The sequence below is a fragment of the Leptonychotes weddellii genome, chromosome 10, assembly GCF_054177405.1.
Source record: "Leptonychotes weddellii isolate Sample4059 chromosome 10, ASM5417740v2, whole genome shotgun sequence".
Lineage (NCBI taxonomy): Eukaryota > Metazoa > Chordata > Mammalia > Carnivora > Phocidae > Leptonychotes > Leptonychotes weddellii.
In genome coordinates this window covers 46268197-46293467 of record NC_138378.1, presented here as the reverse complement: position 1 = coordinate 46293467, position 25271 = coordinate 46268197, and the positions used below count along the sequence as shown (strand labels likewise).

General features: G+C 46.0%; 1 protein-coding gene and 1 long non-coding RNA gene across 2 annotated transcripts in view; one reads left to right on the top strand and one right to left on the bottom strand.

Annotated features, from left to right (window-relative positions):
* The window catches only part of UXS1 (UDP-glucuronate decarboxylase 1), an 84287-nt gene extending 79009 nt beyond the window's left edge, over positions 1-5278 (bottom strand). Inside the window, exon 1 of the mRNA XM_081833313.1 lies at positions 5080-5278. Coding sequence (XP_081689439.1) covers positions 5080-5173 — 94 coding nt within the window. The 5' untranslated portion in view covers positions 5174-5278. The remainder of the gene's footprint in view (positions 1-5079) is intronic.
* Positions 5279-5506: 228 nt separating this feature from the next.
* The window catches only part of LOC115936800 (uncharacterized), a 55486-nt gene continuing 35721 nt past the window's right edge, over positions 5507-25271 (top strand). The window contains exons 1-2 of the long non-coding RNA XR_014149206.1: positions 5507-5573; positions 8137-8215. This is a non-coding gene — a long non-coding RNA (uncharacterized LOC115936800). The remainder of the gene's footprint in view (positions 5574-8136; positions 8216-25271) is intronic.

Here is a 25271-nt window from a genome sequence, read left to right as displayed (position 1 = left end):
TGGGAAGGGACCTGGAGGGAAGAGACTCTTTAGTGAGAAAGAGCAAACAAAATTTCCAAGAAGAGAATACAACCATGAAATGAAGACCACATTTTAGTTTTTTTTTTTAATCCAGAGAAAAAAAGAACTCTTATAAATGGAAAAACGATAGCAAAACTAAAAATTTTTAAAAATCATTAGAAGCGTTAAAATACAAAGCGGAAGTTTCCAAAAAGTAGAGCAAAACTTTTAAAATGGGGGGAAAATAGGAAATAAAAGGACTAGAGTAGGCAATACTACATCAGCATAATAATATTCCAGAGAGAGAAAACACAGAACAAAGGAAAGGAAACAACCAAAGAATAATTTAAGAAAATCCCCAGAACTGAAACGGAAGAGTTTCTGGATTACCAGGGGGCTCTGCAGTACCCAGCACACAGGGCACAAAGGCATGCAAGGCGGGCCTCGTGCACCTCAGACCACAGGGGACAGGTGGGTCAGGGCAGGCTCTGCTGAGCTGCAGGAACGAGCAGACCCAGACCCTAGGACGCTTAAAAACAAAGATGCATTCTTCAAGTTTATGTCACTCTAAGGGAGTTGGGGGGCTGTGCACTGAGCACCATCACCTTGAATGATGCCGGTTATCAAGCCAGAGGGGAGGAAACGTTCATGACTACTCACTGGGCCCCGAAGTGAAGCAGGGTCCCTGCCTCCACTCCTGGGCATGGTGACTGCAGGAGGCCGCCCGGGTCTGGGAGTAAGGAAAAGGCCAGGGGACAGAAAGCTGGAAAGAGGTGGTCAACGATGACTATCATGGGCCAAAAGAAGATCCTGCAATCTTCCAGAAGGAAAACACAAGTCCCATGGAAAGGGACGGAACAACTTGTTGAAACAACTTGTCAACACTAGAAACCAGAAAGTAAAGGAACAATTCCTGAAAAGTTCTGAAGGAATCTTTTTCTAGAATTCAACATTATCAATCTATCAAGTAAAGGTGAAGAAAGACACTTAGATGGTCTCAAGATTCTCCTTCAATGCACGTCCAAGTGAAAGAAGTGTGAAATAAGCAAGGGGAAGTCAGGGGACAGTGCGTCTGTGATGGGCAGGGCAGGTTTGAAGGCTCTGGGGGCCCTTCTTCAAGAAGGCACCCCGTCAAGAGGTCCTGCTGCTCCTGAACATCTTGGGGAAAGACGCAAACAATTGACAAAGCATTTGGAGTTGAATCAGAAATAGTACATAGAAAATTAAAAAAAAAAGAAAGAAAAGAAAAGTCAATGATTAGCTCCAGGGAAAACAAAAAGTCACGCACAGCATTCCTCACTAGCAATCAGAACAGCATTTAGTCAAACACATGTATTCTAAATGTTTATCTCAAAATTACACCACATCTACACTGGCGATGGTGAACATGGTGGGGTGGGGGGGAGGGCGGGTAGGGCAGGTTAAGAGAATAAACAATCATCTTCCAAAGAATAAAGTCACTAGGTAATACCTACAAATGACAAATCAGCAAGCATATCATTCTATGGCACAAAGACAAATATCAAAATCAGCGAACAGAAGTTAAGTGCTTGCCTCTGGGTGGGGGAAAATAGAGGAAGGGACTCTGTTTTGCCTAACAAACCCTGCAGAGGCTATTGACTTTTCAAACTATTTGCATGTTAAAAAACACGAAAGGTAATTCCAGCTGAGCCTCTGCCTGGGGAGCCTCTGCCTAGTAAGTAGGCATGATTTTCAATCAGACCTCTGAGCTCTTCCAAAGAGCTAATAGCACTGATCCAAGTGCTACCAGGGCTGAAACACTTAAGAGACAATCCCTGTCCTCAAGGATCGGGAATTTTATTGAGAAGAAAACACAGGTGTGTGCAGTGCAAGGTGGCACGGTCTCACTCCCCTAAGCATGGTCCAGAATGTTCACTGAGAGTAGGAAGAGAGACTCTGGCCCAAGTAGGCAAAAAAAGAAAAAAAAAAAAAAAACCTGTTGAGAAAGATCCAAGTGGAAGGAGAAAGACTAGCAGAACTTGAGAGAGAAACAGGCAGTGCACTTCCAGAACGGGGACTGAGGGTATGTGTTAAGTGGGAGTGTGGACAGTTTTTTCAAAGAGATTTCACTCCTAACAGGAAGGGCAAGATTGTCAATGGGCTCCCTGTTGACTTATATTTTCAGTGTCCTTGGACACTACCAATCAGGAGCCCGGTAACGTTCCCCCTGCATCCCACCCCCACCCCTCCGCACTGTCTCAGGCATACCATCCCTGCTCATTAGCAACACTGATCCACCCTATTCCTGAGCCCCTCAAAACTAAAGTCACAGATTTTATAAGCTGGTCCAAGGCCTCTCCCAAGCTGGCCCACTCTGGCCCCTGTCTGCTGACCAGCCTCATCACTGTACCTTGTTTTCACGCTCCAAGAACACTACCCTTCTTTAAAGATTTTATTTTTATTATTTATTTGACAGAGAGACACAGTGAGAGAGGGAACACAAGCAGGGGGAGTGGGAGAGGGAGAAGCAGGCTCCCTGCAGAGCGGGGAGCCTGACGCGGGACTCGATCCCAGGACCCCGGGATCATGACCTGAGCCGAAGGCAGTCGCTTAACCAACTGAGCCACCCAGGCGCCCAGAACACTACCCTTCTTTGCATTCCTGTAGCACTCCCTGTTCTTGGCTGCCACAGGACCTCTGCACATGCTGTTCCTTCTGGAACACATTCCCTCCTAGGCCTCCTGATTCTACACATCCTTCAATTCTTAGCTCGAGCCTCAACTCCTCATGGAAACAAATGTCCCTGATTCCTCTATTTTTTTTTTTTTTTATTTTACTTGACAGAGAAAGAGAGACAGTGAGAGAGGGAACACAGGCAGGGGGGAGTGGGAGAGGGTGAAGCAGGCTTCCCGAGGAGCAGGGAGCCTGATGCGGGGCTCGATCCCAGAACCCTGGGATCATGACCTGAGCCGAAGGCAGACGCTTAACGACTGAGCCACCCAGGCGCCCCTCCCTGATTCCTCTAATTCAGGAGTCCCTGTCATAAGTTCTCATGCATTACTCTCCTTCATACCAGTTTGTAAATTAACCCTCATTGGGATGATTATCTAATTCTTGGCCACTTTACCTTCTAGACCAGTGGTCCCCAGGCCACAGCAACAGCTTCCCAGGGGAAGCTATGAGAAATGCACATCCCAGACCTACTCAATCAACAACTTGAGGTGGGAGGCAAAAATCTGTGTTTTGAAAACCCTCGAGGTGATTCTGATGCACACTCCAGTTTGAGAACTACTGCTCTAAGTGCCAAGATGGCACTTCCCAGTGTCCCCTGGCACCAAGCACGGTCACAGACAATGGTAAGGACTTGGCAAGATTTCCCAGTGGAATGGATGGTGAACAACTTCCCATGGCTCCCTAGATCCCCTTTTATTAATTCTAAACACCTCTGTCCAACTTTAGAAGTCCTATAATCAACACTGAGCCTGATGCAGACCTGGGTTCTACCCCCACATCCCTGGCCTTTTTGGGTTCAAAACTTGGCTCTCTATCGTTTGTCATCTGTGTAATCATCCATAAATGTTACTAATTTCTCTTGGTCTTAATTTCCTCACCTCTAAAATGGGAATAACCATAGTATTTCCTAAGATTGTTGAGATAATTAAATAAGCCAATGAGACTCATGCCTGCACATACATGTAAACACTCAGCAAATTTAGGTATTATTATTTCATAACAATAATTATGCAATTTTAAGTGATCTTTCCCCTGGTCAGCTTTCTTACTCAAGATTGACCACAAACACTTAAGGGTAGCTTTCTCCCTTTCAAACTACTCACATCTAACTCCCATCCCCGGCTTGAAACTGTCTAGGATCTAAGAGCCCTGCTGGAGCTTTCTCTGCTCCACCTCCTGGAAGAGCAGGGCTATGCTGGACAGCCTGGGTCTGAATAACACATGTCCTCCTAGAGCTCAATTGAAGTCACTTTCTCAAGTCCCCTGTCACCTCTGGAATCAGATCTTGGTAACTAAACCGGTTAGCAGGTTGTTTCATTTAAGAGTGTTATCTGTCTGGTGGCTAGGATTCAAACGGAGCTCACACTGGGAGCTATTTCTAGTCCAACTGTGGTAGTTGGTAAACTATTAATAGCAACAATTAAAATATACTCCCATCGAGTAGATCTTTAAAAAAAAAAAAAAAAGCAAGCAAGCAAAGGACAGTTTCCGCCTCTAAGAAGACAAGGGTCTACCACCTGCCTGCGACCTGCCCCTCCTGCCCTGTCTCAGGCAGAGGCTGGGAGTCATGACTACCTGCCTGCGAACTGCCCCTCCTGCCCTGTCTCAGGCAGAGGCTGGGAGTCATGACTGAGACGAGAACCGCACACACCGTACACAGCAAAGCGCCGCCCTGGGTCTCCCTGCGCTGCGCCTCCCCACGGGGCCGACCCGCCGCGCCCCGGGGACCCCGCGCACCCGGACATCTGGGCGCGGCCACCGGCCGGCGGGGGCCAGCAACACTTGGCTCCCCAGTAGTTAAATGCTGAGTAATTTTCCTGCGGAGCAAACAGTCGAAGCGAGGGCTCTGCCAACGGCAACAGTATTTTTATCCTACTTAACCAACACGGCGGCACGGCCGCGGCTGTTCCCAGGGTGTCCTCGCGCGGCACGCTCGGGAATCGCCGGCTGGACCCTCACCGGCTGCCGGGGCGACGTGGACAGCAGTCCCACACGTCGGGAGGGGTGCGGAGGCAGCGGGCTGAGGCCGCGCGCGCGAGGTCGGCCGAGGCCGGAGGCGTCTCGCCCCGCAGGGGCCCGGCTGTCCCAGAGCCCCGGGGCAAGGACCCCTCCGCCCGGCCGCCCGGTCTCCGCGCCGGGGCCTAAGCGCTGGAAGGTCTGCGCCCAAGTTGGCCAGCTGCTTTGCCACAAGAGCGGAAAGGGGGAGACCGGTCCGCAACCCCCGAAAAGGGGTGAAAGCAGGGAGCGCAGGTCCCGCCCGGTGCGGGACGGGAGACCGGACAACAGGGCCGCTCCGGGGCCGCACGCAGCCCGCCGGCACCCGGCCCCGCCACCGCGGCGCCCGGGAATGAATGGGGCTCCCTGCCGGCCCCGGCGCGAACTCACAGGCTACGTAGGCGAGCAGCGCGATGCCCAGCAGCAGCTTCATCCTCCTACGGTTGACGGCAGACACGAGGCGCAGGAGCGCCTTGCTCACCATCCCCAGGAGCCGCGCGGGTCCAGGGCCCTACCGCGCAGGGGCCGCCTGCTGCACAATGCGCGGCGGCTGGGACGGCGGCGGCAGCGGCGGCGGCAGCGGCGGCGGCCCCGGAGAGCCCCGCCCCCTGCCCCCGGCCCGCGCGGTCCCGCCCCCGCGCGCCGGGTTTCCTGCTGGTGGCACCACCGCGCACGCGCGACTCCGCCTCCGCCCCGCCTCCTCCCTCGCCCTCCCAACGCCCCGCCCCTCCGCCCCTCTCCCCGCAGGCGCAATTGCGGCTGCTAACTCAGTTTTCGAAGAATGTGGCTGCGAGCCGGGGGCGGGGCTGGGCGGAGCGGGCGCGGCGCATGCGCGAGCCGGCATATTTTCCCCGGAGGTGCGGCCGGGATTCTGTACCTAAGAGGTGCGTTCCCTACCCGAGGGCGGGATCGCGGTCGCTGGGTTTCCGAAGCTGGGCCAGCGGGTGGCAAGCGGTGGGCAGTCGTATGTGGCGATGAAAAGAAATATTTATGCTAAATTTAGCCATGTCTTTGAAGTCCTTAGAACGCCTCTTTCAGAAAGTTGACTAGTTCTGTGGGCTGTCTTCAGTAACAATAGCGGCAGCGAAAATTATTAATCCTCTAAACAGTGCTAAAGTCAAACCGATGCGTTGCTTTTTTCACTGCTATGATGGACTGGGATGTCTTTCTTCTAAAAATAGTTTGTTATTATTATGAAAACGTAATGCTGGTGGTATAAGGATAAACCAGGAAAAGGAAGGAATGAAACCGCGCTTTGTCTCTGCCTCTAGAAAAACACTGAACATGTCAGCACATGTGTTTCATTCCAAGCTTTTTGTTGAGTGCATATATAGTCAAGTAGTTAGGGAGGTGAACTGCGGTGGTGTACAGATTACGTGTGTGGTGGCTGAATGTATTTATTCCATAAGCATTTATTGAATGCCAGCTACAAACAAGGAAGTGTGTCCTAAGGTACACAGATACCAGAAGCTCGTCATCGGAGCTGCAGAAAGCTGGCCCTGACAGAGAAGAAAAGATGGTACGCACAGACCTGTGATGCCAAGTCAGATGAGACCCAGAAAATGTTGGGGAGCTACTAGCTAGAAGTGCTGATACTCAGCCACAGGGAGAAATCAGAGGAGCCAGCAGCGTCCTTGGAATGCCAGGCCATTTTGCCAAAATCAAATACTTTGTGTTAGCTTTATTAGAAATCTCCAAGAATAATAAACAACTAGCAATAAATCAAAGCAGTCCTATGTTACAGCCTTGAAACTACACAGAGCAAATGCTGTGATTGTGTGATTCAAATACAACCTTCCCCTCATCCCTGGGCTCGCCCAGTAACTTGCTGAGAATCACTGAATGGGAGGAAACATGCTGAGCAGTTTTGCCATGGGAAGAGCCATCCTGCTGTCATGCTGCCCACAAATGGAGTGGACTACTTTCAAGAAGCCCAGATCCCAGTCTGAAGTATCAAAGGAAGCTGCTGGGTGACACTTCCTTTACTTCCTTTGGAGGCAGAGAGAGCCCTACTGTGGGAGCCAGAAGCCTAGGTTCCCACAGTGGCAGGGTTTCTAGAGCCCACCTGTGAGCCTGGAACAAATCGCTTTTTGCCTGTGAATCTTAGTTTACCTATCATTAACATTCTGGGTTTGGGTTCCATCTATGACTTTGCACTGAAGCGCCTAGAGCAGGCAGGGCTCTGGGCTCCTCTGATTTTAGGATACTGTGATTTTTAGATTAAAGGTGAGGAGCAGAGATGTGAGAAAAGATTTTGTTGACACTCGCCCTACTGGGAAAATCAGATTGGAGCTGTGAGTAGATTTCAAGCATATTTGGTTAGTAGGCAGGGTTTAGTTGATAGGTATCCACCAATTCAAACAGGGCCGCATTGTGAAATACACGCTATTTCTCTACAAAACTGAATCACATTCCTAGTTGAGCATTTTTTCTGCCACTGTATACCATTGTCACGTTCTCCTGCCCCACCAGAGTAAGTATTTGGAAATGTCATCAGCTGCTGCAGGTAAAATCCTGCTGCGGCCATCATTACCACCAAGAAAGCTGTTGGTGGCCCGGGACTCTGATTTCCAGCCCAACCAAAGCCAGAATTGGGGAGTAGGTGATAGTACACATTGTGCCCAGTGGAAGTGCAAAGACACAAGGGAAAGGACGTGCCAAAGAGGCCCTCCAAACTCATCAGGGAAACCGTGGGCTTGGGTCTGTCATTCCCTCTGCCCCTCTTCTCTGTTTCCCCTTGTCTTTTTCCAACCGGCCCACCTCCATTTCCCCCAACAGGTCTAGGCTCACGTCCCCACCCCCACCTTGCCCTTGCTACCAAGGACTTCATTCTTCCTATGGATATGTTAACAAGAGTATTTTTGAGCAGTTACTAGTTCCAAGGGGTAACTAAAAACAAAATCATAATACGGCTCCTGTCCTGGATTGCTAAAAACCTAAGAAGGGCAGGAAACAACATTCATTACACCTCTATCACAGGCCAGAGACTGTTACGCCAGGTGCTTTGACATGTGGGCTCTTGTAAGTCCTATAATAGCCCTGTGGTATAGGGGTGCTGTTGCTGTGGCTGAGTTTAATAGAGGAGGGACGGAAGCCCCGAGAGTTTAGGCAGTAGCTGGGAGCCTGGGAATGGGGTTTTAGCCCATGCCTTTCCCCTAGGCCAGGATGCTTTTTGGCGGGAGAGTGAAGACATGCGCAGAAACAACTGTAATTCCTGGTAGCAAGTGGTGAGTGCTGTGGGACAGGCTCCGTGGATGGTGAAGGAATTTCACCAGACAGACACACTGCCCCTTGGGAGTATGGGGCACCGGGTCCGCGGGTACATGCTCACCCAAGTTGGGTAGCAACAGCTCCAGCGAGAGTGTTTATACCATGGAAATGAGCAGTGGCTATAATTCAGGGCTGCTTCTTCTTTCTCCTTTTTTTTTTTTTTTCCCTTTTAACCAGCACACCTCTGCGTCCAGGAAGAGCAGGGAGAGGAAGTTTGGCAGAATAGGAGCAGCATGAGCAGAATTTGAAAGCTCAGGTAAGATTTTTACCCACGCACCTTGAGCAGCGGTCTCGCTCAGGAAATAGCAAGGACAGGGGCGCTGGGGAGGGAAAGGATCCCAGAGGACACAGTGGGGATGTTTGGTTGGCTGGAGGGGCAGGGATTGAAAAGAGAAGATACAAATGTTGGAGGGGAAAGATTCTGGAAGGCCTTGAGGGTTAGTACAAACAAGGAGTCCGTCAGGTCCTGGTCAAGGGTCACTTTCTTTGCTGGCTACTTACCGGTCGCCTCAGCCTCCATCTGTACTTGGGGTCTCTGTTCTGTTCTGTGGGGCTGGGAGTGCGTGCACTGCATTGTCCAGCCACTGGCAGGATCTGCCCCTCGGAGGTCCTGGTGGAAGACCGGCAGGAAGACACGTCTTCTGCTTCTGGCTCCCAAGGGTGGCCATTGCTAGTGGTTGCTGGAAGTTGCTAGCATTAGCCATTTGCTAGCATTAGCCATTTGCTAGCAAAGGTGGGTGATTCCAGACCCCAGCAGTCCAGAGCATCTTGTCAGAGAATCAAGGCTTCTCTTCCAGGTGATTCCAGGGCTGATCAGCCCCGGCCATTCACTGCTTCTCATCTCTGGGTATCACTCCATTCTTCCTGATGCCTCCAAAATCCCTCTTCTTTGTCTTCTTAAGCCTTCCAACAGCATTGTCACCAATCTCCTGTAATACATTCCTTCTGTTTGAAATACTTAGAATAGTTTTCCGGAGGAGACCTTGGCCGACACATCTTCTGCTAAGGTATTTGAGAAAGCAGAGTGGGTCCAGGTTTACCCTGGAGCTGTCTGTCGTGATGCTCTCCTCCATGCCACGCCAGTTCTGCCCCAGGTCACTGCTGGTTTCCTGCTGGGCACTGATCCTGGTATCTGCCCTGGAGTCCCTTTGTAGAGGACATGACTGCCACGGGTCTTGGGAGAGGGACAGACGGGAGGTAGGTCTTTGTTTCCCGCCCCACCGTCACTCCGGCATGGGTGAGTGCACTAGACCTTCAGTCAGGCTTGGGGATGCAGGAGGGTTTAATATGCCAGCCAATGAACAGTTTGAAATTGCATATCTAACATTCCCATTCTTATGAGTCTTTTTTAAAAAAAATACACTTTATTTTTTTGAGCAGCTTTATACTTCAAGAAAAATAATAATAATAACAGCTTTAGACTTGCAGAAAAATTGAGAAAGTAGTACAGAGCTTTCCCAGGCCCCCATTTTCCCCTGTCATTGACGTCTTGCATTCACATAGAATTTATGTCCCTTCACGTCAACTTCATCCTGTCAACATGATCTGTTGACTGTCTGATGGCCTTGCTGGCCTGGCTAAGGTATATTTGTCAGGTTCCTCCGCTGCACAGCTATTCTTTGTCCCCTTCCTATCCTGTCCTCCTTACAGGAAAGCTGCTCTGCATAGCCTACACGTGCGAAGCGGGAAGTTATGCACCCCCTCCTTGAGGGGGTCCTATCTGTATAAATTATCTGGGATTCTCCATTAAGGGAGTCTTGCCTCATCAAACCCATTCATAAATACCCAATTATTTAATTACCCAGTCCATCATCCTTACTTTCTGGCACTGCAAGTGCTCCAGGTTCAGCTTGTATATTTCCTGCCCCAGTCCCGGAATGCGTTCCTCCTGATGTCTCCAACTCCAGTCCGTTGCCACGTGGATCCCTCTAGCCTCCTGCCCCCCCCCCCCCAACCCCGCCGCTCCTCCCAGAGAGAACCTGGCTCCTGCCATCCACCGTCCATTTGCTTCATCATCTGATTATATTACTCACGTACAGCAGTGTCACCTAAGAGTTCTTTGACCCTGCACCACCTGGGGATGGCCATCTGCAGTCTTCCGTCCCTTCCCCCCTACACACACATACACACACACACCTGTCTTCTCCTTTCTCCTCTGCCCTTCCCCCCATGCTCAGACACCCCCTCCAATCCCACCCCAACCCTGGAATTCCTATTTATCTCTATGCAGTGCACTTTGTTTCCCCTTGTTTAGTCCATACCCTGGTGGCCTCCCCTTCCTATCTTTCTAAGCAAATATAGTTCCCCTTCTACGACAGGCGGGGATACTCACCACTATACTAACGAGGAAGACCTTAGTTCCCCTTCTACGAAATACTCTGGTGTCACCCGTAAAATATCTTCCCAAGCCCGATTAGGCTCAGGGGCTGGTCTTTAGTCTGTAGACATGGGGTGTGACCACCCCCCATCCCCAGGGCAGCAGCATCCATTGTCCACCAGGTCTCCTGGCAGCAAAAGCCAGACCAGGAACGGCCACGGGAGGAGCACAACAGCCCAGGTGGACAGGAGCAGGAACATGCCAGGAGTCATGGTAGAAAGGGCATGGAGATAAATTTGAGGGTTATTTCAGAAGTAGAACAGTGGAAGTTCTAGTTGATTGTAGAGGTCAAAGGGGAGAAAAATTAAATCACATAAGACTCTCATGTCGTATGCCGGGGTGACAGGTTTTCGTGAGGTGTTACTCAGTGAAGACTGAAAGTATTTTTCCGGGCAGGTGTTTGCATTTTAATGAGACTCCTGGTCTAGAATTCAGAATTGGCGACAAGGTTTCAAATGCATGCCAACTGCAGTAGCAACGTAGGGGTTGCCTGAAGCAGGAGTTAGGAAGGGCTCCTGCATCCAGATGCAGCAGGGGACAGGCTGTGATGTTCGTGCTGCCTGCGTGGCTGGGCAAGAGTGGGGCAGGGCCTGGGAGACCCAGGGCTCTTTTGGTTGTCCTGGTTCTATCTGCAAGTTTCCTTGTAGTTCAGGGATGTTTTAGTGAATTATAAGTACTAAAAACTACCTTTGGAGGAGATTATTTGGAGCAAAGCCTCCATATCATATCCTACAAGCAGCATCCTTCCTCGTCCAGTGTAAAGGCAGTCCTCTATTCCAGACTCGAATAACCAAGGAGCTGGAAGACAGCATGGTAATAATGAGCTCCTGAAAACTGACCTAGGACTTTGGTCAGAGCACTGTCCTATAAGACAACAGTAAACTAATCAGTTACTCAGTGGATTAGGTATCAGCCACTAAACCATGCTTTTTAGACCTATGATACTTTATATATTAGGGAAGAAAGCTTAAAATGAGAATTTTTAGGCACAAAGAGTGGTCAGGAGAGAAAATTCTCTGTGTGTGTATGTGCACACACACACGCATGTGCATGTGTGTAAGCAAGCACCTGCATGTGATCTTCAGAAGCAGAGAATGCAAAATATGGCATTCTCATAAGAAGCAGAAAAAAAGCCTTTCTTTCTCAATACACCTTACTTCTATCTGGCAGGAAGTTGTCATAGTAAATATATAAATCTATGTTGTCTGTGATATTGTGAGATTGATCAGTGCACCACCTGCACAACTGTATGTGGTATACATGGCCAGGAGTGGGGTGAGATGTAGTGACACAGCAAGAAGGTAGGGGAGAAGACAGTAAGAAAATGGTTTCCCGGGGCACCTGAGTGGCTCAGTTGGTTGAATGACCGACTCTTGATTTTGGCCTAGGTCATGATCTCAACATCGTGAGATCGGGCTCGTGTCGGGCTCCGTGTTCAGCACGGAGTCAGCTTGTCCCTCTCCCTCTGCTCCTCTCCCCTGCTTCCTCTCTGTGTCTGTCTCTCTCTCTATCATAAATAAATAAAATAAATAAATAAATAAATAAATAAATAAATAAATAAATAAATAAATAAAATATTAAAAAAAGAAAATGGCTTCCCTGTAAGCATATGAAGCCATGGAGTTATAACAATGAGACCTGCTCTGAGTGAGTTTTCTGGTACACAACTAATTATCACTGAGTAAAGCACTTCAAGCAGGCAAGCATCTGATGCATAAAAAAACAGGCATAAAATAGTCCGCGTCTTCACATCTTCCACTTGTACTTCACTGACTGGACCCCTAGTCGATGACAGCAGCTCAGAAGGTTGGGATGGGACAGAATTAAGTAGGGGACGAGGTAAGCAGCCATGACAGTACCCTGTGATTGTAAAATAATAGAACTCATAACATAGGTGTGAAGATAGTTCTACAGACATTTTGAAGAGTGTGATAATTTTGAAGGACAGCATACATTTAGACATATGTTTAAAAAAAATCAGTTACTTTATGTTGTACTTCATGTGCAGCTTCCTGATTGCTTTTCAATTACCAACATCAGGGGAAGGCAGAGACCTCAGGGGGGTAGAAGATCTCCAGCATAAGGTAGTGTCAGAACTCCAGGCTGAGATGGGGAATTTTTCAGTGTTAATGGGACAACACGAAAGTGTTTGGGCAGAATAAAATCCAGAGTGGGAAGGGGGAGCAGACAGAAGATCCAGTACAAGTAGATGTCAGTTTATTTCATTTTAAAGGTAAGTAAGCCTTGTTTCCTATACAGGTGAAGCATTAAGCAGTGATAACATAGCAGCTCAAGAAATTGCCAGAGGCCTTCCCTCCCTTCATATTCCAGGGTCCTGAATGCTGGGTTTGCTTAAGGGAGATGTTCACTGGAAAAGAACTTCAAAAGAGATATCCCTAGGTGAATGGCTAAATAAAATTAAAATAAAGTAACACTACCCAGATGTTCATAGTGCATGAATGGATAAACAAAATGTGGTATGCATGCAATGGAATGTTATTCAGCCTTGACAAGGAAGGAAATTCTGACACAGGCTGCAGCTTGGAGGAAGCTTGAGAACATTGTGCTAAGTGGTGAAATAAGCCAGTCACAGAAGAACAAACACTGCTCGACTCCATATTACGAGGCACGTGGAGTCGACACCTTCATAGAGGCAGAAAGTAGAGTGGTGGCTGCCAGAAACCGAGGGAGAGGAGAATGGGGAGGCATAGTTGATGGGTCATTAGGACAGATGAAAAGTTCCGGGAACGGATGGGGGCAATGGTCGCATAACAGTACAAAAGCCCTTAATGCCCCCAAACCATGTGCTTAAAAATGGTGAAAAGGGTAAATTTCATGTTATGTGTATTTTACCACAACAACAAAAAAAGAGGATCACTCCTACTTTCTATCCTCACTTGAAAGTGATAAGAATCTGAATGTCGTGACCTTGTAATTATGTAACAGAAATGTGGCTTTTCTGGTTGGGTATTCTCTTCTGGTACAATAAATGTATTCTTACAATTTTTTTGTCTGTTTTGTTCATTTTTATTTTTTATTTTTTTTAATTTTTTTTATTATGTTATGTTAGTCACCATACATCATTAGTTTTTGATGTGGTGATCCACGATTCATTGTTTTTGTATAACACCCAGTGCTCATTGCAATACGTGCCCTCCTTAATACCCATCACTGGGCTAACCCATCCCCTCACCCCCCTCCCCTCTAGAACCCTCAGTTTCTATTCTTACAATTAAAAAAAATAACACTAAGATACCCACCAGAGCCCTTTCGAAGATGTCTGCCAAAGTCTCCCTAAGGAAATCCTTCTGAATTATTTTATCAAACAGAGGTGGCTATTTACTTTGTGGTTTGCTGAAATTAAAGCAATGTCATACTACAAAGAAGCATGAGCCTTGTAGAGTAGCCTGTAACATTGCATACACAATTTGTATGAGCTCTTACTGAGAAGTTCCTTTTAGTTGGCTTGAGAAGCCTTCTGAAGCTTTATAGAACATAAAGGTATGTGTGTCTGATTACATTGTGGTCACTACTGTGAGCAGTTCAGCATCTGACCCTTCCTTTATCCTCACGGCAACATCCTTTCTTTGGAAAAAAAAGAGGACGTATTATTGTAACTTGTGCATGTTGTCATAGGCATTGGTGACAGCTTGGAGCACTCAAGGATTTTTTTTTTTTTTAAAGATTTTATTTATTTGACAGAGACACAGAGAGAGAGGGAACATAAGCAGGGGGAGCGGGAGAGGGAGAAGCAGGCTTCCCGCCGAGCAGGGAGCCCGATGCGGGGCCCGATCCCAGGACTCTGGGATCATGACCTGAGCCGAAGGCAGACGCTCAACGACTGAGCCACCCAGGTGCCCCTCAAGGATTTTTCTGATGCCCATACTCTTATGTCCCCTTCTGCTGAGAAGAGAGATGTATTTATGCATGGTACCATGAGAAAGCATGGTAAGCCTTCCTTAGCAATTTAGACTAACGTTTTCTGTAACAGAGAGCTCTGCATTACCCTACCAAAGGATGGCTTGCAGCCACACCGTGGGTGAGGATGAGAGGGCACAGTATTTCATATTTAAAGTCAAACGAATGCAGATTCCAATTCTGACCCCACAGCCGATGCGGCTCTGGACATGGTACTTAGCCTCCATCTATAAAATGTGTTGACTAGTACATACCTTTCAGGGTTGCTGAGAGGGTTGGAGACAGTATGTATAAGAACACACAGTGCCTGCCATGGAGATGACACTCCATTAACATCAGTCACTCTTGGCTTTTATCAGTGCTGTCTTTGTTAGAGCGTTTGCTCAGAAGAGCTGGCTCTTACAACAACAAATACGCATTGGTAAAAAGTGTTCTTCCTCAAAATTTTGACACTAACGCTAGATCGAGAGCATCAATAACGAGCAATAGGATTATTGGTTGATTTCAATAAAATCCTTCACATCTGGACTTGCTAATGCTTTGAACTTTTCTGACCATTTCCTCCCTATTTTTCACATTGTCAGGAACAGAAATGTTATGCGGAAAATGTGGTCTCTAAGGCATGCTGACAATTGCCTTCACTAAATGAGGAAAAAGGAAATATCTATTTTTACATGGGTTATATCACCTTATAAAGATGATCACACACAGCAGATGTTGCAAAAATGCAGGTCGTGATTTAACAGTGGGTGCCACAAGGAAGTCGGTCACCAAGAGAAGTGTCACACTCACCCTCCTCATCCCTGAAGCAGTTTTTCATCAGATTAGAATAATGGAGACTTCAGGTGTGGTGTTATTACTCTTACACCTATATCTGTCTTAACATTTGAAAAGCAAATGTTTTCACCCAAGTGAAGGTTGCTGGCAATCAGTAAACTCAGTAGTACTGTTAAAACAGTTACAGTTGCAAATGACAAAATTGAAACTTGTCTGTCCTCAAAAGAAGGAAGCTGGAATTATTCACAAAATCAAGGGAAGGACAATAAATACTGGGACCTTTGGGCCTAGAACTGGGAGCTCAATAACTGTCTCTCTCTCTCTCTATATATATATATATATATCTCTACCACACTCACATGGACACCCACACATAGGCACGCACACTTGAATTCTCTTATCCTGAATAGCATTGCCCCTAAAGAAAGGAAGCATGGCCCAGAGGAGTTCTAGGATTACTATACAGGGTCAACAAGCTACAGCCTTCTGACCTCCTGCTTTTGTATTGCCTACGTGTCAAGAATGATTTTACATTTCAAATGGTTAAAAGCAATCAAAAGGAGAATACTATTTTGTGACATGAAAATGATATGAAATATACATTTCCGTGTCTATCAAGTTCTATTGGAGCATAAACACACTCATTCATTTGGTTGCACCGGCACGGCAAGGGCAGGGTTGAGTAGGCACAACAGAGACCATCTATGACATTCGTCACATTAAACATTGCCCAGCACACCACACATGGCAGTTACACGGTTGTGACTCGACAACATTCAATTGCCGTAGATCCTGACGTCTTAAGTTTTATTACCAGTGCGTACTCATTATGCCAAAATACAAAAAAGAAGAGAAAAGTGGGCTTTGAATATCTGCTTTTAAGGCACAGGAGAATGCAGATGACTTTACTGGTTTAGATGGCAAAGCATCTAAAAAGCATCTTTTGTCATGTGGTAACACTGCAGCATCCTAAGTAAATACGACATAGGTTGGCATTACAAGACTTAGCACCCAATTCACAAGAAAGCAGCAGTTAGAAAAATTAGAACATTTAAAAAAGAAAGTCTCGGGGCACCTGGGTGGCTCAGTCCTTAAGCATCTGCCTTCGGCTCAGGTCATGATCCCAGGGTCCTGGGATCGAGTCCCACATTGGGCTCCCTGCTCCTTGGGAAGCCTGCTTCTTCCTCTCCCACTCCCCCTGCTGTGTTCCCTGTCTCACTGTCTCTCTCTCTGTCAAATAAATAAATAAAATCTTTAAAAAAAAAAAGTCTCATCAAGCAGAATTCCTGCACAAAAATGAAACAGGAAAATAAGGCTGCAAAGTAAATTTCCTCATAGCTCATTTGTTAGCTAAGCAAGGACAACCTATTTACCAATGGTGAGTTAATTAAACCGTATTTGACAGCCTTAGCCAAGGAAATGTGTTCAGAGAAAATAAACCTATTTAAATGTATTGCCATTTGGTGAGAAACAGTTCCACACAGAGTTGAAGACTTTTTTTAAAAGATAAGTAATTTTGGGGTGCCTCGGTGGCTCAGTCGGTTAAGTGTCCGACTCTTGATTTTGACTCAGGTCATGATCTCAGGGTCATGGGGTCGAGCCCCACGTCGGGCTCTGGGCTGATCATGGAACCTGCTTAAGATTCTCTCTCTCTTTCTCCCTCTGCCCCTCTACCATGCTCTCTCTCTCAAAAATAAAATAAAAATATAAGTGATTTCAGGTGGTTTTTCTTTGCTCTTGATCAATGTTGCTCAGCTGTTGTTGTTTATTTAAGAAATCAATGGCTGGAAGTAACCAAAAAATTAGTTCCTGTAGTCTGGAAGAGCTGTAGGTAAGAATATTTCCAAAGAGGCTAAGAAAATACTAATTCAGTACAACTTGAACTGGAATCTGCTAAGATGTGTTGCTATGCTGGTGATCTAAATGTGTGAAGCAGGAAAAGAGCTTCGTTGGACAAATCTACAAATGTAAAACCTATAATTACTCATTGTAGTATTCATCAGTAGGTGCTTGGGTGGAAAATAAATATCTCATGTGCTATTGAACAAATAGAATCAACAGTGGACCTTGTTCACTCTGATGGGCTTAACCAGTGTCAGTGTCATGAATATTTTGTCCGATGGAGGCTGACTATCCTGAATGGCCTGGCCACGCGGCATTCAAGGGCTTGGCAGTGGCCAAGTTGTACTGTTTCAGCTCAGGGCTTAGGTGGAATTTCTGAGCGAAAAGAACGGCACTGAACCCCCATTATCAAACACGTCGAATAGCTTCAGAAATTCACTTCTGCTGCAGGCTTGACAATGTTTCTTAATGAATTCATCCAAAAACTAGAAGGCAAAACAACACATGCCAACCCTTAAACTGTGGCAAAACCATTTCAGTAACAACTAACATTTAAATCACACACAGTGTCAAGCAGCTTCATACACTTCTCACGCTGTCAAAAGTTAAGAAGTGTTATCTCCATTCCCACACAAATTTGCAGAGGAGATATATATATATATATATATTTAGTTCAACCTGCAGTTCTAGCAGTGTTTGTCAAATCTGGATGCAGCGAAAAGCAAATTTCCATATTGCAGAATCTATTGAGCTATGCAATTGAGGAGCTTCGGCCAACCCTCCACTGGAAGTGATTCATTTTAAATGCAATGGCATGCTAAATGCAAGTATCACAAGAATCATAGAATTGTAGCACCGCTTTCCAAGGAATGAATGTTCTCAATAAAATCATGGATTTATATTAGTATTTGACAGCACTTCCCTGCACAGAAAGACATTTTAAGTAATGAAATACATACCGTCTCAGCAAATTAGCAAAATGGTATCTCACAAGAAAGAGTTCTATTACTCTTATTAATAGACTTATATTATGAAAAATAGTGCTCATTATTATTATATTTTGAATTTTGTCAACCAAATTCTTGTAGAGATGTGTTTTCTCTCTTGCCATTGAAGTACCTACACCATATCCTTATTTTGCCTCTTGTTCTGCAAAGCCTAAAATATTTGCTAGCTGGTTCTTGGAAGAAATAGTCTGCCAACACTTGCCCAAGAAGAAAGGGAACTTTTACCACTCATTCCACTGAGAAAAGTGAAGAATTAGCCAAGCTCGCTTCGTGATCCTATCCCGGAACCCATGACTACAGCTAACAGGATTAGGATCTATGACTGGGTGGGCCTGGACCACAGGCCAGTCCCTGAAGCCAGAGGGATGGGACACAGAACCTGAGCAGTCCCCATGTAACTGCAGGGTGGAATGAGAAAAGAGAAAGAGAAAATGTTGGGGAAAATTGTTGCTGGGTGGTCTGGAAAGGAGTATATTAGTTTAAAAGACTCGGACCACATTACAAGTGGTGTCGATGTCATGACAGCCCACTTCCCAACACATATACTTTAGAAATAAGAAAATTTTAGACATTGCAATGTTTTAAAAACCTCATTGGATTTTGATCTGTTGAGAGCTGGAGTTGACACCAGGAAGAATATAACACGGAGGTGTGGAAAATACCGGATGAGAGATGAAACACATGGAATCAAGAATGAGAGATCCAACATATGACTACCTAAGAGTCAAAAGGAGGGAATAAAGAGAAAGGGGTAGAAGCAGTGCTTGAAGAAATCATGCCTTATAACTTTTCTGAATGGAAAGAAATAATGAGTCCTCAGATATTAACAAACAAATCCATACCAAGGCACTCCCACCAGAGAAACTGCAAAACATCAAATTCAAAGAGAAACTTCTAGAAGTTACCAAAGGGAAAAGACATATCAACTTTAAAAGAATAGCAATTACATTATGAGTAAACATCTCAACTGCTAAAAATAGAAGCCAAAGGACAATGAAACAAGTTCAAAGTACAAAGGGAAAAATAATGTCAACCATGAAGTCTGTACACATTTAAACTATCATTCAAGAGGGAAGGTGAAATGAAGATATTTCTAACATACAAATACTGAGTTTGCTGCTTATAGACAGACACCAAGACTAGTTGAAAAAGAAGGATAAGCAGTTTGGCTAGGAGGAGAGAAGAGGTTTTATTTTGGACACATTAAGATATATACCCAGCTGAAGATGTTCAGTAGAAAAATCAACATTTGTACCTGGGGCTCAGAAGAACTTAATTGAGTGATGTCAAAGCCATGGACCCACAGTAATTTGTTCAGGGAGACACACTGCAGGGAGGATAAAAGGAAGGCTAATAACAAGAAGGAGTAGAGAGAGCAGAGAATGGAATTGCAGAAACCCAGAGAAAAGTGAATAGTAAGGCAGAAACTGTGGTCTGCAACGTGGGATGCTACCTAAGTCAGACAAGAAGCATCAGAAGAGGTTTGGGATTCAAAGCATGAAGTCTGTACTGATAGAGTTATTCTTGAAACCAGACTCTCATGCAATCCTCCTGTTCTTAAAGACCCTGTGAGATTTTTTTTTCCTCCGAAATGATCACTTGATTCAGTCAGGATCCAACTAGAAAAACAGCAATTACTCAAGATAGTTTAAACCCAGAGAACACCAAAGAATATAATATAGGGAATTTATCGCGATGACGCTGGGATGGTGAAGCACTCCAGTGTTTGGCAAGGGCAAAAAATTACTGTTCCCCCCAAAATGTATATGTTTCAGCCACCCCCCAGTGTGGTGGTATTAGGAGATGGGGCCTTTGGGAGGCAGTGAAGTCACGAAGGTGGAGCCCTTGCAGATGGGACTAGCGTCCTTCTGAGGGACTGAAGAGCCCTCCCCGCAACCCCCTTGAGAGAATGCAGTAAGAACATGGCAGTCTGCAGCCCAGAAGAGGGCTCTCATCAGAGCTCGATCATGGTGGCACCCTGACCTTGGACTTCCAGCCTCCAGAACTGTGAGACGGAAATTCCTGTTGTTGATAAGCCACCCAGTCTATGGTGCTTTAGTATAGCAGCCCAGACTGAGTAAGGCACCCCCATCGTCTGATTGTCTAGAGGGTCAGAGATAGGAGCTGGTGTTGCCAGAGCACTGAAGCCAGGGTGACCAGCAGGTGCTGTAAGCACCTGTGAGCCTGTCCAGTGGGAGCCGAAGCCACGGAGGAAACAGGTGGTGCTGGAGCTGGGTCTGAGCAGGAAAAGGGCTATACATACCCACGGCGCTTCTCTTCTTGCTGCCTCTAGCCTTCTGCCCCTTCCTCCTGGCAAACACAGCAGGAGGCCTGCTGGCTGGGGAGCTGGCAAATGCAGCCTGAGCCCCCATGAGATACTGAACAGAGCAGAGGAATGGTAAGAAATAGATCTGAGAGCAAAGAGGCCAGGTCTTGAACCTCTGGGCACTTCAGCTGCTTCTCTCCCTTCTCCTCCTCTCATTAACCTAACGCTAGTGGAACCTAACCACTGTTCTCAGGGGGCTGCCTCGCACTGACTCACGTGATTCTCTGAGTTTACTTCTGTGTTCTTTTCTTTGCTCTTTAAAACCCCTCACTATGGGGTGCCTGGGTGTCTCAATCAGTTAAGCGTCCGACTCTTGGTTTTGTTTTTGTTTTTTTTTTTCAAAGATTTCATTTATTTATTTGACAGAGAGAGAGGGAACACAAGCTGGGGGAGTGGGAGAGGGAGAAGCAAGCTTCCTGCAGAGCAGGGAGCCCGATGTGGGGCTCGATCCCAGGACCCTGGGATCATGACCTGAGCTGAAGGCAGACGCTTAACAACTGAGCCACCCAGGCACCCCCCGACTCTTGGTTTTGGTTCAGGTCATGATATCAGGATTCCAGGATGGAGCCCCAGGTGGGACTCCCCGCTCAGTGGGGAGTCTGCTTGTCTCCCTCTCCCTCTACCCCTCCCCCCACTCGCAGGCACTCTCTCTCTCTCTGTGAAATAAATAAATCTTTAAAAAATTAAAATTAAAATAAAATAAGAACCCTCATTTCCCACAATGGCCAGCTGAAATAGCACTTCCATCAGGAAAGTTTTCTTGATCCCTGGCTAGAAGTCATCCCTTTCTACATTGACTTTTCTCAACATTTTACTATCTTTTCTAATAGACTGAGCTTCTTGAGGGTGGGGAACACATCTTGCCTATTTTCCTATTTCCCCGTGGTGTTTTGTGCATTGTAGGTATTCATTCAAAGCAAGTTTGTGCAATGGTAGAATAAATACAGGTAAGAAGCAATCATTTGTATGGATTAAAATGACCCCACAATTTGAAAGTGAAGTGCCAACATGCTTGTCAGGAGGGGGCCGTATACATGGAGACACACCTCAATTCTATCATGGCAGACGAGAGACCATAACCTTTGTTGTTCCTAAGGACAATGGCGCCAGCTCTCTGGATTGCCTTCTAGTGTCTTTATTTCTATTGTCATTTCTTCTCCATTGCTTGATCTGTACTTTGCAACTTGTTTCAGTTGAGAGACTGTGATGGTGATATTGTAATAGTTTATTAAGATCTCATTTAGATTCCTGAGAACCATCCATCTAGCCAGAGGGTTTTCAACTTGGTGGCACATTAGAATCTCCTGGGGCATTTACAAAAAATAGCACCCCTCACCCACCAGAGATGTGGCTTGAGCTGGTCTGTGTTAGGGCCCAATCATCACTTGGTGGTTCTAATGTGCAATCAACCATTGACATTCTAGACTTTTTTAGAAGGAACAAAATATATGTTCTCATGCAGTTGTCTAGCATGAGTAAGAGATATGAGATCAAGGACTTTAGACAAAATACCTAGTACCTTGGTTCCCTTTTATTTTAAATGGGATCAATAAAAGTATAGCCACATAGTGTTGTTTTGTTGATTAAATGAGTTAATTCAGGGTGCTTGGGTGGCTCAGTTAGTTAAGCGACTGCCTTCAGCTCAGGTCATGATCCCGGAGTCCCAGAATCAAGTCCCGCATCGGGCTCCCTGCTCAGCGGAGATTCTGCTTCACCCTCTGACTCTCTCCCCTCTCATGCTCTTTCTCACTCTCTCTCTCTCTCTAAAATAAATAAATAAAATCTTTTTTAAAAAATGTGTTAATTCATGTAAAATGCTTAGGAAAGAGCCTAGCCTATTATAAATGCTCAATAATATTTGATATTATTCCAAATCTTTGGTCTGATAGCCATCAAATCCCTACCAGTGAATAGGGTTTATTCTCTTCTGTTATAAAATTATCTTTCACTTTTATACCCTTTCAGTGTGTCACTGTGATAATCAAACAAGTTAATATATCATATATTCCCTAACATAAAGGAAAGGGTTTTCCTTCTTTTAAAGTTTACTCCTCAGAAGAAAAGTCACCTAATACTTGTCATTACAAAGATTCAATCTCAATTACTTTATTTTGAACAACATTTAAACTTGAAAAGCACTTGGAGGTGCCTGGGTGGCTCAGTGGGTTAAATGTCTGCCTTCAGCTCAGGTCATGATCCTAGAGTCCTGGGATTGAGCCCCACATCGGGGTCCCTGCTCAGAGGGGAGTCTGCTTGCTTCTCCCTATCCCTCTACCTCTTCCCCCCTTGCTCGTGCTCCCTCGTGTGCTCTCTCTCTCTCTCTCTCTAAAATAAATAAAATCTTTTAAAAAGGGAGGGGGGGACTTAAAAAATGCAGTTTGGGATATCTGTAGAGGTCACCTAAGGAATTATTTATTGAAAAAAGAAAAGGAAGACATTTGGCACAGGTTTAATAATAAGCCTGAGCGTATGACCTTAACTTTCAACTATTGAATGTCATAGCACACAGGCTTTATAAAGATTGATTAAGAAAGGAATAGAGTGATTATTCAAGCATGAAAAAGTCAACTATCTTAGCATGTAGGTGGACCCCAGTGGACCCTAAGCCTGGAATCTATATGCAGCAGGCTTTTATAGTGTAGCAAATAACCTAGCAACTATCTGTATGTAGCCTTTCCCTCCTTGCACAGCGGGTGTTCCAAGGAGATCAAGGCCTGCCACCCAGACATTCTTTGTTACAGAGGAGACACTCTGGGTTGGTCACACCCTGAGCCCCTGATCTTGAATGCTGAATAACACATTCTTCTACATATTCTGCTTGGTGGAAATAGAGAGGGAGGATGGAATCTGTACATTCTCAAGATAGTGATTACCGGGGGCATTCAGGGTGTGCTTGCACAAAGCATTCTTCAGCACGTACCATGCACTTAGTTAATTATGAGAATGGATATTTGTGATGTGAGTGGGATTTTCCACACTGTTCAAAAAGTTCTGTATCTCTGGGGTGCCTGGGGGGCACAGTCAGTTAAGCAGCCGACTCTTGGTTTTGGCTCAGGTCCTAATCCCAAGGTGGTGGGAGGGAGCCCCGTGTCAGGCTCATGCTCAGCAGGGAGTCTGCTTATGACTCTCTCTCCCTCTCCACCCCTCTAAAATAAATATATTTTATTTTATATCTATATATATCTATATTATAGAGATATAATATATCTATATTATCTATATATCTATATTATCATTATCATCATTATTTATATCTATATCCATATATAGAAATATAGATATTTTGATATCTCAACTTGGTCAAGAACTAAGAGTTGTGTGCTTTAGAAAATTGCTTTAGAGCCTCAAAATTGGCTCTGGTAATGAGAGATACTTATGTCAGCACCACATAAAGAGTTTGAATAAAACTGAAGAAATAAGAGAATGGAAAAAGTAATATTTCTACATTCATGTATTATTGAATATATTTTGTAACATGTATTACAGCTAAATTAATAAGTTAAGGATTACAAGTGAACATTTGATCAAATCTACATTCACACTGATCAAAGCTTCCATACTCAAGTTGTCTACAAAACAAAAGATTCTGGGTAAATATTGAAAGCATTGAACATGGGACCTGGTTCTTAGCAGGGGCAATAAGTGTTTTCTCAGTTTTGAATAGAAATCTTGCTTCGCCAGGCCCACATACACCCTGGTCCTTAAAAAACAGAAGAATGGACACCTGTTTCTTGCCTTCCGAGTCAGCGTTGCCTGCGGCTGCCCTCTGAACAATGGTCTCACTCTTGAGGGCAATGGTCCCATGCCTGTGAGTTACAGTTTGCAGAGAGGATAGGGAGGTGGTCAGGTTTGTAACAATCAGCAAGTAAGCTAAATGCCTGTGTGATCATCTCCATCAGATAGCTTCCCAGCAGATGTCTGCAGGAAGAACTAGAGGAAAAAACAAAAACAAACCAAAAAGCAAAGAAGAGGAGATTTTACCTCTCTTCCCCAGGCCCTCTTCTCACTGAGCAGAGGCCTGGCCAGGGTTGAATGTCCAAGGAGTGAAGCTGGGGGCCGGGGGAACACTCCTTGACCCTCTGTGCCACTCCCATCTGACCACATGCGGACCTGGTGTTCATGGGTCCTGCCCTAGCATTATCTCACCGTGATCTTGCATCCGGAGGAGTGAATAATCAATACGTTATCTTTGGAGAACTGTTGAAGATGTGACAATTTGGGGAATATATTCAGGGGTACAGCCACACTCCACCTCCCCTCTGATGCCTATAAGTCCCTCACTGAAGGGGCACGCTGGGCGCTGGGACGGAGCTTCCGGGAGTCAGTGTCGGCTGTGAAGCAGTCTGTCTCACTCAAGGCAACGAGGACATACAAAACATCCGAGGGACTGAGCAGGGCTGAGAGCCGGCATAGTTGGAACACCCTTAAGCCACACAAGGAATCCAGGGATGGTCACAACCACAGGGAATAAGTGGGAAGCTGGTAACAGAGCAGAAAGGGCTAGCCCCTTAAGTGTGTGTGTTACGGGGTACAGGGGCCAGTTCTGGGGGGTTTGCCTCTATTCCCGGCTAGTGTTTGAGGTTTGCTTCTATGGGGCAAGCGGAGTCATTGGAGGGTGTGGGCAGAGTGAGGCACATGAAGGAGCCAAGGACCTTCAAGGCTGTTGCAGATCTCACGTGAGAGCTTTTCATCCTTGGTCCCCCCTCGCTGGCATGCCCCGGAGCATCAGAGCAGAATTTCACTGGCAATGGGCTAAGTCCAGGTTCAGGAGTAGATCACTCTGGTGTGCCTGGTAGTTTTTGAAGTGCTTAATTCCAAGCTTCTGTAGAACTTGGAAGATCTACAGGAAGAAAATACAAAGACCCAGGGGTGCCTGGGTGGCTCAGTCGTTAAGCGTCTGCCTTCGGCTCAGGTCATGATCTCAGGGTCCTGGGATCGAGCCCCACATCGGGCTCCCTGCTCGGCGGGAAGCCTGCTTCTCCCTCTCCCACTCCCCCTGCTTGTGTTCCCTCTCTCGCTGTGCCTCTCTCTGTCAAATAAATAAATAAAATCTTTTAAAAAAAAA